General features: G+C 39.5%; 1 protein-coding gene across 2 annotated transcripts; it reads left to right on the top strand.

The window, feature by feature from the left end:
* Positions 1-4,600: 4,600 nt before the first annotated feature.
* Positions 4,601-8,001, top strand: LOC128238934 (uncharacterized). Of its 2 annotated transcripts, none has more exons than XM_052955270.1 (2): positions 4,601-4,701; positions 7,330-8,001. In XM_052955270.1, the coding sequence occupies exon 2, from the start codon at positions 7,331-7,333 to the stop codon at positions 7,763-7,765; it is 435 nt and encodes a 144-aa protein (XP_052811230.1). In that variant the 5' UTR covers positions 4,601-4,701; position 7,330; the 3' UTR covers positions 7,766-8,001. The 2 variants fall into 2 exon arrangements, with proteins under 2 accessions (XP_052811230.1, XP_052811231.1); XM_052955271.1 differs by having other exon boundaries at positions 4,608-4,706.
* The last annotated feature ends 5,461 nt before the right edge of the window (positions 8,002-13,462 follow it).

The following is a 13,462-nucleotide window of genomic DNA, read 5'->3' as shown; positions in this document are numbered from 1 at the left end:
AAACCCACATAGCATTACAGCCTTACCTGGTCGTTTTGCTTTAGAAATAGTTTGCTTTATTTTCTATAACTAGATGCTTATTTTTTGTTTTTATATTGTCTCATATGCAAAACCTACATGCTATTACATTTGTTCCCGACAGCCAAGTTTATTAGTTTATAAGCTTATTAACAAGAATTATGTCATATATAATTATATGTAAAATCTTCCTTTAATTACATGTATATGTGTAAACAAAACTTGAAGCTTAACAAAGGACAGGCGCACCTTTGTCAGAAACCCCCGAAACGTTTGCTCCGTTGTGTACCGTGGGCGATTTCGCTAGAAAATTTTGTAATCATGAATAATTAATAAGGCAGTTTCATTGTTTTCGCAATTAATCTTCTTTTGAAATCTGACATTCATATAATGCACTCATACTAATGTTTTCCCGTAGAACAAGTATTCTGGCGAGAGCTAAATTGAACTCGGTCTGCCTGATCACAATTCATTTTAAACCAGCCACATGGACAACTCGCCTGTGGATACATTTAACAGAACAGGGTTATTGAAGAGTATTACATTGTAAAATTCGAGTTTATTGGAAGAAGAGTTGGCTCTCTTGCCTCATGCGTATTCTTACAAACGTGATTTTGTCAGTCAATTTTCCTGAGGTATGAATGAAGTGTATAGGAAGGGCCATGCTTTCCGACGTTGCAGACGGACAAACACTAAGTATCCTACTTACAATGAGAACGTTTTGCTAAAGTTTACTATGTTGTTATGAGTTATAACAAATGGCACGATTATTGGAAAATGACTTGTGTGTCTGATTTAAATATAAGATGTGTTGTGTGGTTTTGGAATGAAACATTAAAGCGACATAAGACAGCGAAATGTTAGTCTTGGTGTTTCATATGTTCACACCAATACTATCAGTATCGCATAATTGAACAATATCAATATCATGAAATTATGTTAAAAAAAAATTAGTATTGATAACTATAAAAAGATGATATGAAGAAGTAAATTGGACTTTTTTAGCTAAAATATGTTCAAACTAGACATAGAATAACACTGCTAGAAAATCAGCACTGTTAGCTATAACCTGATTGTAGCATTGGTATAGTGTAACAGTAACATAGTGACGTTATATATGTGTTATGTATTAATATCATTATAATTAATATTGTGTAGCGTAACCGCATCCTTGCACAATTACCGCCCTTTGTTCTAAATTGGCCATTTGCTTAAACAAAGTCTGGCAAAGTGTTTTAAAGGTTAGTTTGACACCACAGACTTATTTATTTCGTACAAGTAATTTATTAGCGACAAGAAGAATTAAAGGAATCATGTTAAAGATTAATTTTTAACCGGGAGTTGTTTTCATAGTGAGTATTAGTAAAAAAAGAGCTGTCCCACAACAAGTTTTCGAAAAGTGAAGTTAATATGTTTAACCCATATTAACAATAAACTCGTCCGCCCAGGAGTATATTAGCGCGTCGCTCACTTGAAATAGTTTTTTCTACGTCTGACCGCCGTTGGGGTAACTTCAAGCAGTTAACCGGAGTCCGTCGTTTGAAGGCTATACATAAGGTTCTTGAACACAGGGCATTGCGATCTGTATGATAGAAAGGCACCATGAACTTGGTATATCTATACTGCAGTAGGGTTATCTAGTGTTCCAGTAGAAACGTAGAGCATTGCGATCTAGTATGGTGAACGCAGCTGGTGGCTGGAAACTCTTGTAAGCTTCATACTTTGCATCAGTGTTGCACTGTTGGTCTCAGGGCACTGCGATCTGTGTGCTGACAAGGGTCCAGGCGTGTATGCCCTAGATATACTGTGGGAAAGAACATCTTTGGGTTGCATAGTGTTCTAGTTCGAGTAGCCAGATACATAGAGCATTGCGATCTATTCTGTTGACTAGAGCTGGTGGCTTGGAACTACATGAGTCAAATACTTGGTACTGTAACGTGTGACGTTAAACAAGGCCAACAGATTTCTTCAGAGAAAAGCATTCACGACCCTGAAGGGGTCCGCTGGTCTTTATATACAGTAAATTCTCTATCCACACAGAGCCCGGGCTTTGCTTATTTGCATATTACCAACCAATTAAACGTACATACTGTGAACCTACATCCGTCTATGAACGCACATCCGCCGCCTACAGCGGACCGTTACAGTATCTTAGTTAGTCCCAGAGCATTGCAATCTGTGTGCTTGGAAGGTTCCGGATTTTTGCATCGCCAATACACAAGCCAATATACAATCTTCCGTAAGAGAAGCCATTCCTAATTAAAGTTATTGAAGTTTATTTAAACCAATGAGTAATCTTTGAACCCTGATAATGATTTTTTGGTTGATTATGATGTAACATACCGATCATTTTGCAAGCGTTTGTTTCAATCATAAGGCAAAGTAGCCTGAGGAAAATTATTGAACAGAACAGAACATTTATTTACAAGAAGGTCATAGACCCATCTGGCAACACATGTACTTGTACATACAATGGCAACAAACGCACCAATAACACAATAAACACAATTTATGCAAAAAGAATGATATAAATAAATTATAATAATAAATACATTTATATAATTATACAAATATAGAGAGGTGCAGTAATAATTAATATTTATCTTGGTCTTCATAAGAGCACTTGATTCAGTTACTGTGTAATTCTTAACAAATAAATAAATGACAATTACAACAAACCTATACAAATTACATGGAATATAAAGTATATATAAATATAAATGCTTTAAAAATATACACACTTACATTTTTCAAAATAGCTTCATTTTCGATATTAAAAAGATCCACTAGTTTATGCATAATGGGACGTTGTCTATAATACCTAGGTAAATACCTCACTCTTGAGTTCAGTATACAATGTACACACTTAAACAAAATGATATTCGTTTTCTAATAAATTACAACTGGTACATATACGTTCGTTTAATGCACCAGTCAATTAAAACCACGCTTCCCTAAAGTCAGGAATATCGTGGTCTTTGAATTACGGTCCAGCAAAGCCCGGGTAAGATCCCCGTCCTGCGGGGACGAACTGCTGGTTAAATCTTTGCCAAATTCCCCTGCACCTCAGGGACCCTGGGTTAGGCCAATTCCCCGCTATTTTTGGCGCAAAGACAAAACCAGCGCATGCACCCGGCACTGCGGCGCCACCTGGAAGGTACAAACACGGTCCATTACTCCGGCTATCCCCGGTATACCCCGGACCTGGGGGGGGGGGTGCTGTTTACAATGGACTGGTGCATAATGGTTTTGATTGCGGTCTATTCCATCTACCTGTTTCAATGCTTAATCTGTGTGAGGATAGCCGCAATTTAGACATAGACTTACGGAACTTCAATATTTTGAGGTATGGCTGGTGTCTAAAACTTGACATTGATGTAACATACCGATCATTTTTCAAAATTGTGTTGTATCAATCATAAGGCAAAACAGCCTGAGGACAATTATATATAAGATCGTACGTTCCATATAAGCTCTATGACACCGATTGAACATACAGCCTGTGTTATTCTTATGCACAACTAAAGTAAGCACTTTATTATTCAAGATTATCCGTTTTAGCGATATGAAACTTGAAACCGACTGAAATAGACACACTAGTAGCATTAGATTGCCTTACCCCAAAATGGGCAAGTATTGTCAATATTAATTGCTTAGAGCATAATAGAAGGGGGTTCATTTAATTTGTTCGGTTTAGTATAACTGGCCGTTTTAGCGATGAGTTTGTTTCAATGCCCTTAACATGAGCAAAGTAATCTTTACAGCATGCAAAACTAATGAATGACTTTACACCATTATTTTTTAAAGGTATGTGACACCATATGGTCCCGATATCAGCATATACAGTTTTTCCTCAAAACAAGCCTAGAATATTCAATGCGAGCTAGTATAAGGCCGATTACACATCATGTTACATTATTAAAACAATAAACGCAACAATCATGTCGCTGTCTCAGCTGAGTTTCCCCCTTTTAAAGAAAACGCATAATGGTTTCCCACTTTACAAAAAAAAACGCGGAATGGTTTTTCCAAACACCTTGCAAGTCATGTGATCATTTTACTCTCTAAACTGTAAACATGCGTTTAAGCAACTCGCTGTCATTTCTAGCAGAGTAAACCTATTTCAAAAAATTATATCAATAAATTTCATCACTGGCATTATTTTGCAGCATTGTAATGCTACTTGCAATGTCCGTTCTTCCAGAAAGCCATATAGTGTAAGTATTTAGCATGTAAAAGTCACGTGATGAGTACAAATAAATATACCGCCCTTTTATTAAACTTACTGGAATTGGCGTGGAAGACAACCCTAGTAAGTTTCGAATAAGTATTTCGTTTATAATTATTTCAAAATAAGACAGAAAATGCTCAATTTCACAAAAAAAACCTCAGCAACAGTGTTGAATTTGTATTATTTGAGGCTATGATTTACATAGTTCTGTTTAAATGAGCATCTGTCAGTCGTTTTGGGGTGTTTATCTATGAAATTGAATGGCGTATGTATATAAGTCACTGTAAAAGAGTTCCTTTCACAACCACACGATCTCTAATACTCCAATATTTTTTTTCTTGTGCCCTAAGTCGCTGAACGAGTAATATTGTATATAAACGCGCGGCGCTCTGACCAGTTACCAAAAAGGAATAAACAGTCTCCAGTGAAATCGTACCATATCGTGGTTTAAGGTAAGGTAGGTTTTCTTTGTTTTCTTGTTTCGTTTGACATTCTTATTTCTATTAACAAATTTCCAATTTTTCGTTGTTTTTCTTTATCATATATTGTGCAAATGCATCTTCATACAAAGTTGAAACAAAACAGTTTTGCAAGACACTAATAATTTAAAACTTAACTAGATTAACAATAATGGCACTAACACACTTAACTAGATGAAACTACATTAAAACTCATAGTGAAATGGATTAGAGCTTATAAAGAGATTTTGTGACAATGTTTGCAGTGGGCGTAGCTCAACGTAAGCACTATAAGACCGGGCCTGCTCGTGATTTTTTTGAAAACAATAATTTTGAAACGCTCGGAAAAGGCATTAGTTTTAAATAAGTTCATGTCCATAAATAGATCATTTACTTAATTGAGGACCATGTAGCACTCGGACGTTCACTCGTACATACATCAGTATGGATATACAATACTGTTTATCATATAAAGCATTCAATTATATCAAATAAATATTTGAGTTAATAAACAACTACATGGTCTTCCAGAAATCGTATTGTGTAATATAATCAATTCAATAAGCCAATTATATCTGCTTACTCTTAGAATACCGTGTTTCATGCACCGATCTTTCAAATTTAACACCGTATTCTTTATAAGAGCCATTGTGTTCGATATATATATTCATCTTTTTTGGTAAATTAACACAGTTGTATTACTTGTGGTACATCTTATATTGGCGCAAGAGTGCATCTTTAAATGTCCCTTATCGATTCTTGTTCCGTGTGACTCTGTAGAAGATCACAGAAAGATGTACGTGAAGTTAGCGACCTAGCGGCCTAGTGGCGTGAAGTTAGCGGCCTAGCGGCGTGAAGTTTTTTCTCTATTTCAAAGCAAATGTTAATGCGTTTTTTTTGGAAAACAATGATAAATAAAAGTGTTTTTATTCATACATTAACATAGCGGCCTTAAATTGTTTTCTATTCAGAGCATTTTCTATACGTTTTCTACTAAAACAACGATATATTTACTGTTTTAATACATAAATTATCAATCTGAAACGATTATTAACATTTTTCAAAAAAGTCCATATCATTGTTTTAGAAGAAAAGGCATGTATACTTGCTTTGAAATAGGATATAATTTCACGTCGCTAGGCCGCTAGGCCGCTGAAGTGCTTGATCGACATTTTTGAAATAATGTTTATATTTGCTTCAGAGTGATAATTTGTGCATAAAAACAGTAAATATATCATTGTTTTAGAAGAACAGGCATGTTTACATGCTTTGAAATAGCTTACTGCTTGGTCGACTTTTTTGAAAAAAAAGTTGATTATCGCTTCAGAGTGATTATTTGTGCATAAAATAACAGTTAATATATCTTCTTTTTGTAGAAGAAAAGGCATGTTTACATACCTTGAAATAGGAAACCATTTAAGGCCGCTATGCCCCTAGACCGCCAGGCCGCTTACTTCACGCCGCTTGGCCGCTAGGCCGCTAAGCCGCTAACTTCACGCCGCTAGGCCGCTAACTTCACGTACATCACAGAAAGTAGTTTGCTTCTGGCTTACATTGGTTACACGCCATTATAGCACTATCTGAGAAATCTATGGACAAGCCATTATACATCAATTATAGTAGTATACGCACGTAGGGTTATAAACAAGAACATACACAAACACGATAATCTTAGTGGTTTTTGTTGATACATGTACCAAACTAGTTTTAGTTTTAGTTTCAAGGGTTGCGGCGATTTTGAAAGTTTTATAAATTTTGATTAAAGCTACAAATGCATGGTTTTGAGAAGTGCTTAAACAACATGATGGAGCTTCTGCTCACATGTATTGGATCACTGTCCGTCATGTTGTTTCATTCAAAGTGAACTAGTCTTCACACATGTATACCTAATATAACGCCACCTACCGGACAAAACATCAAATCAAGGAAATGATTTTCTCCTTATTCATAGTTTCAAACGTAGAAAATTATATTTAAAACCGTCAGTGTACTTTTGTGCATGCGTGTGTTTCTGCGTGCGTGTGTGTGTTTGCACGTGCGAGCGTGCGTATGAGCGTGCTTGCGAGCGGGCGTATTAGTGAGTGTGTGTTTACACGTGCGAGCGTGCGTATGAGCGTGCTTGCGAGCGGGCGTATTAGTGAGTGTGTGTTTACACGTGCGAGCGTGCGTATGAGCGTGCTTGCGAGCGGGCGTATTAGTGAGTGTGTGTTTACACGTGCGAGCGTGCGTATGAGCGTGCTTGCGAGCGGGCGTATTAGTGAGTGTGTGTCGTTTTTATATTCCAAGATTTAGAAGAAACCGTAAATAAGCACATCCTGCATTACTATTATTCGCGGAGGAATATGCCCCAAGAACATTTTAATAAAACCGGGCGTGCACATGAATTCTGGGCTAGTTTGATTTGTTCACTTAAATAATAAAAATTATATTGTGTGCTTTAGAAGGTAAACTAAGTGTATGTATTCACTGGAGTATTCATTAAAACATGGTAATAGCGGGAATGACAAGTATTGGATTTCCAACTTAAAATTCTCCTTTATATGCATTTAAATATTCAAAATCGAGGCTCATATTACAATCTCCGCCAAATTCGCTAACAATAAATGTATTGTATGTTGACAGCATGGCCGTCTGGGAATCCTGTTCTGGCGGAGTTATCCCGCCATCCGCGGTGAGAGCCGGATACGAGGCGGACGGAAAGCCGCTTTTTATCGCCCGTGCGCGAATGGATGATGGCACACTGAATCCTGGCAAGGCTGGCTGCCATCTACCGGGCGCGCACATCCCGTGGGGCGGCAAGGAGAATATCGTGCAGAACTATGAAATCCTCGTTCAACCCGTGGACGCCATTGGTCATTACGAATGGCAGCGTGACTCCGGCGGCCATGTTCCCATATCTGCCATGTCGACGGACAAAGGAATGTTCGTGGGACGCTGCCATCATGAAGATGGTCTGGTTCCATGCAAAGTACACGTTCACTACGGCTGCGCTTTCATTCCATACGGAGGCGAGGAACGGAGGAGCAGCGAATACGAAGTATTCTGTCGCGTCAAATAGTTTGGTCGACGACGGCGTTATTCGCTTGTACACAGAAAAGTGTAGCGTATTGATAGTTAAAAAAAATAAAACATATTGTCTTACAATAGTAATAATTTAAAGAATCAAACCAGACACAATGTGAAAAATAGACGTTTATGAATGGACAAGTGTGTTTATTTTCAGACTTAATATAAAGTGAATACTTGTATAATTTCATATTGCCGAGTAAACTATGTTATGATAACGCTTTTGCAGTTTGGTTGTTGTTGTGTTTTGTACTGTCCACTTTCATGAGTACCAACTCATCTCTGACCAAAGGATTGGAAAAAAACACATCCAATCTAGCAATCTATATGGGACCCTTATGGGCACCTACATGGGTCACATATCGGTTGCCCATATTGGACCCAGATGGAGGGTGCAACCGGGTTCCACATGGATCCCATATGGGCTGCCCCATAACCATGCAATATGGGACTTATATGGGCAGCCCTTGTACTCAATATGGGTCCCTCATGGGCAGCCCAAATACTTCCATTTTGGGCAGATCTTGCATTTCTTGGCTAGATCCATTTGCATTTATTTCAATTTTTAGTTATGGGCTTGCTAAGGAATAGCCCATAATTATGGGTCCCATATAAGCATGTTTGCTGGGATGTTGTACTTAATTGAAATTAAGTTCATGGTAGTTTTAGACCCAGGAAATACTAAAAATACTAAAAATTTAACTTCAGTGTACCTAATCAATTCTCGCTCCATGTGACTTTGTAGAAGATCACAGAAAGTAGTTTGCTTCTGGTTTACTTGGTTACACTCTACTATTATAGCACTATTTAAGAAAACTATGGACAAGGCATAAAACATCAATTATAGTAGTGCACGCACGTAGGGTAATCAAAACTCATCAATGTAAAAGGGGACATCACCATTGCACAAGGCTTAGTTCACATTTACAAAAGCTATTCACTGACAACTTATTTTCCAATTTAATTGTATTTAAAGGCGTTCGAAAGGCTAATCAGCTGTTGCCCCTTCGCATTTTTTTTGTGCTTTGACTAACATCAATATAAAATGGGTCATGTACCCAATTAATTTGACAACATATATACATGTGTAGGCTTCTCCGGGATATTCAAGGTCGGTGTTGAAACCGCAAGTACCATTAGTCGATACCGAAATTTATCGAAGGATCGGTTCAGTCGGTTCAATCGGTTAAACAGCTCTTCGCGGTGGGTTTGTGTGCGTATTCAAAAACCGTATTTGTGCTTGCTTGGTGGTGTATAAGGAAACAGCTGCTTTATATGTTTTGGGTGGTAAATACGCAAACTTCGTTCGGCGTTTCCTTTGCGTTGTATAAGCAAGAGTGCGCCTTGTGTTGAACCTTGGCGGAGTTTAAGCAATAGGCGCATCATGTGGAAGCTGGACGAATGTGGTGGTATCTTGGCGGTGTATAAGCAACCTGAGAGTATTTGGTGGTACCTTGGCGGTGTATAAGCAACTGGACGTATATGGTGGTGCTTTGGCGGTGTATAAGAAACCGGGCGTATGTGGTTGTACCTTGGCAGTGTATAATCAACCTTGGCGTATTTGGTGATACCTTCACGGTGTATAAGCAACCGGTCGTATGTGGCTGTACCTTTGCGGTGTATAAGCACCCTGGGAGTATTTGGTGATACCTTAGCGTTGTATAAGCAACCTGGGAGTAGTTGGTTGTACCTTGGCGGTGTATAATCACCCTGGGAGTATTTGGTGATACCTTAGCGTTGTATAAGAAACCGGGCGTTTGTGGTTGCACCTTGGCGGTGTATAAGTAACCGGTCGTATGTGGTTGTACCATGGCGGTGTATAAGCACCCTGGGAGTATTTTGTTGTACCTTGGTGGTGTATAAGCAACTTGGCGTATTTGGTGATACCTTGGCGGTGTATAAGCAACCGGTCGTATGTGGTTGCATCTTGGCGGTGTATAAGCAACCGACCGTATTTGGTTGCACCTTGGTGGTGTATAAGCAACCGGTCGTATTTGGTTGTACCTTGGCGGTGTATAAGCAACCGGTCGTATGTGGCTGCATCTTGGCGGTGTATAAGCAACCGACAATATTTGGTGTATAAGCAACCGGTCGTATGTGGTTGCATCTTGGCGGTGTATAAGCAACTTGGCGTATTTGGTGATACATTCGCGGTGTATAAGCAACCGGTCGTATGTGGTTGTACCTTGGCGGTGTATAAGCAACCTGAGAGTATTTGGTGATACCTTAGCCTTGTATAGGCAACCGGTCGTATGTGGTTGTACCTTGGCGATGTATAAGCAACCTGAGAGTATTTGGTGATATCTTAGCGTTGTATAAGCAACCGGTCGTATGTGGTTGCACCTTGGCGGTGTATAAGCAACCTGGGAGTATTTTGGTTGTACCTTGGCGGTGTATAAGCACCCTGGGAGTATTTGGTGATATCTTGGCGGTGTATAAGCAACCGGTCGTATGTGGTTGCACCTTGGCGGTGTATAAGCAACCTGGGAGTATTTGGTTGTACCTTGGCGGTGTATAAACAACCGGTCGTATTTGGTTATACCTTGACGGTGTATAAGCAACCGGACGTATGTGGTTGTACCTTGGCGGTGTATAAACAACCGGTCGTATTTGGTGGCACCTTGGTGGTGTATAAGCACCCTGGGAGTATTGGTTGTACCTTAGCGGTGTATAAGCAACTTGGTGTATTTGGTGATACCTTGGCGGTGTATAAGCAACCGGTCGTAAATAAGGGACATATCGTCGGCGACTATAAACAGTACCCGAAAACTGGCTATTAAACAATTGACATCAAACAAGTTTTAATTATTTTCGGTAAATTTTAATGACCATGCCAATAAAGGATATACGGAATCAGCAGTAAAAGTGGTGTCATGGCTGCCAATTTAGCTGTGCAATATAGCTCAAATTGCCGTAATGATATGAATGACATGTGCTAGTTATGTGCTCTAAACTGAACATGTTTCAATATATCGTTCGTGATTAGAAATGTAACTGCATAGACTATTGTTTTATGATATTGTTGTACAATAGATGAGGCAAAATTCAGAGTTATTTTCGTTTTATTATTGAACTAATTCCAACATAGGTTTGGATTTTCCATAGTTATATTTAGTAGAGATCAATCCCAGAACGAGGCTGCTCGTCCTACGGAAAGACCCTCCGTTGGTGATCACGATATTCGACCGGGAATTTATAATAAAGAATATAAAACAGTTTTAAGCCACCAAGGTAGCGCCAGATATGGCCGTTGGCTTATAGGCCACCATGGTAGCACCAAAAATGGCCTTAAGATAATATGCCACCAAGGTAGCTTCCAAATTGCCGCTTGCTTATACGCAAAAAAGGTAGCGCCAAATATTACCGTTTGCCTACATGTCACCAAGGTGGAGCCAAATATTACCGTTGGCCAATATAAAATTATGATATAAGGTAGCCATTAGATATGGTCATTTTATTATATGCCACCAAGGTAGCGGCAAATATGCCCTTTTCCTTTCCATCAACAAAAATGCCTACGTATATAACGCCGTATATAACCGTTAGCTTGTATGCTACCAAGGTAGCGCCAAATATGGCTCTTTGCTTTTATGCCACCAAGGTAGCGCCTTATATAACCGTTTGCTTGTATGCCACCAAGGTAGCGCCTTATATAACCGTTTGCTTTTATGCCACCAAGGTAGCGCCTTATATAACCGTTTGCTTTTATGCCACCAAGGTAGCGCCTTATATAACCGTTTGCTTGTATGCCACCAAGGTAGCGCCTTATATAACCGTTTGCTTTTATGCCACCAAGGTAGCGCCTTATATAACCGTTTGCTTGTATGCCACCAAGGTAGCGCCTTATATTACCGTTTGCATATATGCCACCAAGGTAGCGCCGTATATTACCGTTTGCATATATGCCACCAAAGGAGCGCCGTATATAACCGTTTGCTTGTATGCCACCAAGGAAGCGCCGTATATAACCGTTTGCATATATGCCACCAAGGTAGCGCCGTATATAACCGTTTGGTTGTAATATACAAACGGTAGCGCCAAATATGGCCGTTTGCTTATATGCCACCAAGGGAGCACCGTATATAACCGTTTGCTTGTATGCCACCAAGGGAGCGCCAAATACGGCCGTTTGCTTGTATGCCACCAAGGGAGCACCGTATATAACCGTTTGCTTGTATGCCACCAAGGGAGCACCGTATATAACCGTTTGCTTGTATGCCACCAAGGGAGCGCTAAATACGGCCGTTTGCTTGTATGCCACCAAGGGAGCACCGTATATAACCGTTTGCTTGTATGCCACCAAAGGAGCGCCAAATACGACCGTTTGCTTGTATGCCACCAAGGGAGCACCGTATATAGACGTTTGCTTGTATGCCACCAAGGGAGCGCCAAATACGGCCGTTTGCTTGTATGCCACCAAGGGAGCACCTTATATAACCGTTTGCTTGTATGCCACCAAGGGAGCACCGTATATAACCGTTTGCTTGTATGCCACCAAAGGAGCGCCGTATATAACCGTTTGCTTGTATGCCACCAAGGGAGCACCGTATATAACCGTTTGCTTGTATGCCACCAAGGGAGCGCCAAATACGGCCGTTTGCTTGTATGCCACCAAGGGAGCACCGTATATAACCGTTTGCTTGTATGCCACCAAGGGAGCACCGTATATAACCGTTTGCTTGTATGCCACCAAGGGAGCGCCAAATACGGCCGTTTGCTTGTATGCCACCAAAGGAGCGCGGTATATAACCGTTTGCTTGTATGCCACCAAGGGAGCACCGTATTTAACCGTTTGCTTGTATGCCACCAAGGGAGCGCCAAATACGGCCGTTTGCGCTTTTCGAACCGTTGCGTACATTTTGTACAAAACGATCTCAATTTCATGTAAGTGTCCGTTGACAATAAAATCCTTGCAATTGTATCATTTGGTGTCTGGTCCCTTAAACATACATACATAACCTCAAACGTGGGCATATCTCTACCCAGCACAGGGATTAAAATACCGCAAGGTTTGACACTAACGTTTTCTTGTGGTTTTGTGATAAATTATATCTATATGCACTTTTGTAACCAGGACGTAAATATGAGTCACTATTCCGAACAAAAGCATTTCACAATACCTAGACATTTTTCAGACGAACGAAACATGATTAATAATTATGTTTAAAGAATGGCATAAGGAAACCGTTCTCAATTACCTGGCCCACATTAAATCAAGCATGCATGAAGGCCGTATTAAGCTCACAGGAATACGCCACTTATGACACATGTATAGCTTTTGGTGCTCGCTCGGTGAAATAGATTACGATCTTACACTGAAACAAACAATTATCATCTATATACTAATTTTTCAAAATAGCTTATTAAAAGTCCTTCGATCTGTATTTAACAAAGTGGCTTAACTTCTGCACGACTTATAGTCGAATTTAACCATAAGCATTTTGACCCATTCGGAACTCCTCGGCCATTTTATCGAAAACAACCTCGGATGCCAAGGACGGTTTACATACTCAAAAAGTGGTACGTTTAAGTCCGCTGCAGGTAGATCGCGTAGTAATTTTATTTAGCGTGTAAACTTTATGACTTAACTCTTGAGAATCTTAATGATGTTTGCAATAATTTACTTCATTGGCAATCAATTTAAACTTAGATCAATAAATGCAACTCTAAAACACTACATTTAACTAAT

Source organism: Mya arenaria, chromosome 6, assembly GCF_026914265.1.
Source record: "Mya arenaria isolate MELC-2E11 chromosome 6, ASM2691426v1".
NCBI lineage: Eukaryota > Metazoa > Mollusca > Bivalvia > Myida > Myidae > Mya > Mya arenaria.
Note: the sequence above shows the minus strand (reverse complement) of the source record. Positions and strands in the feature narration are given on the sequence as shown.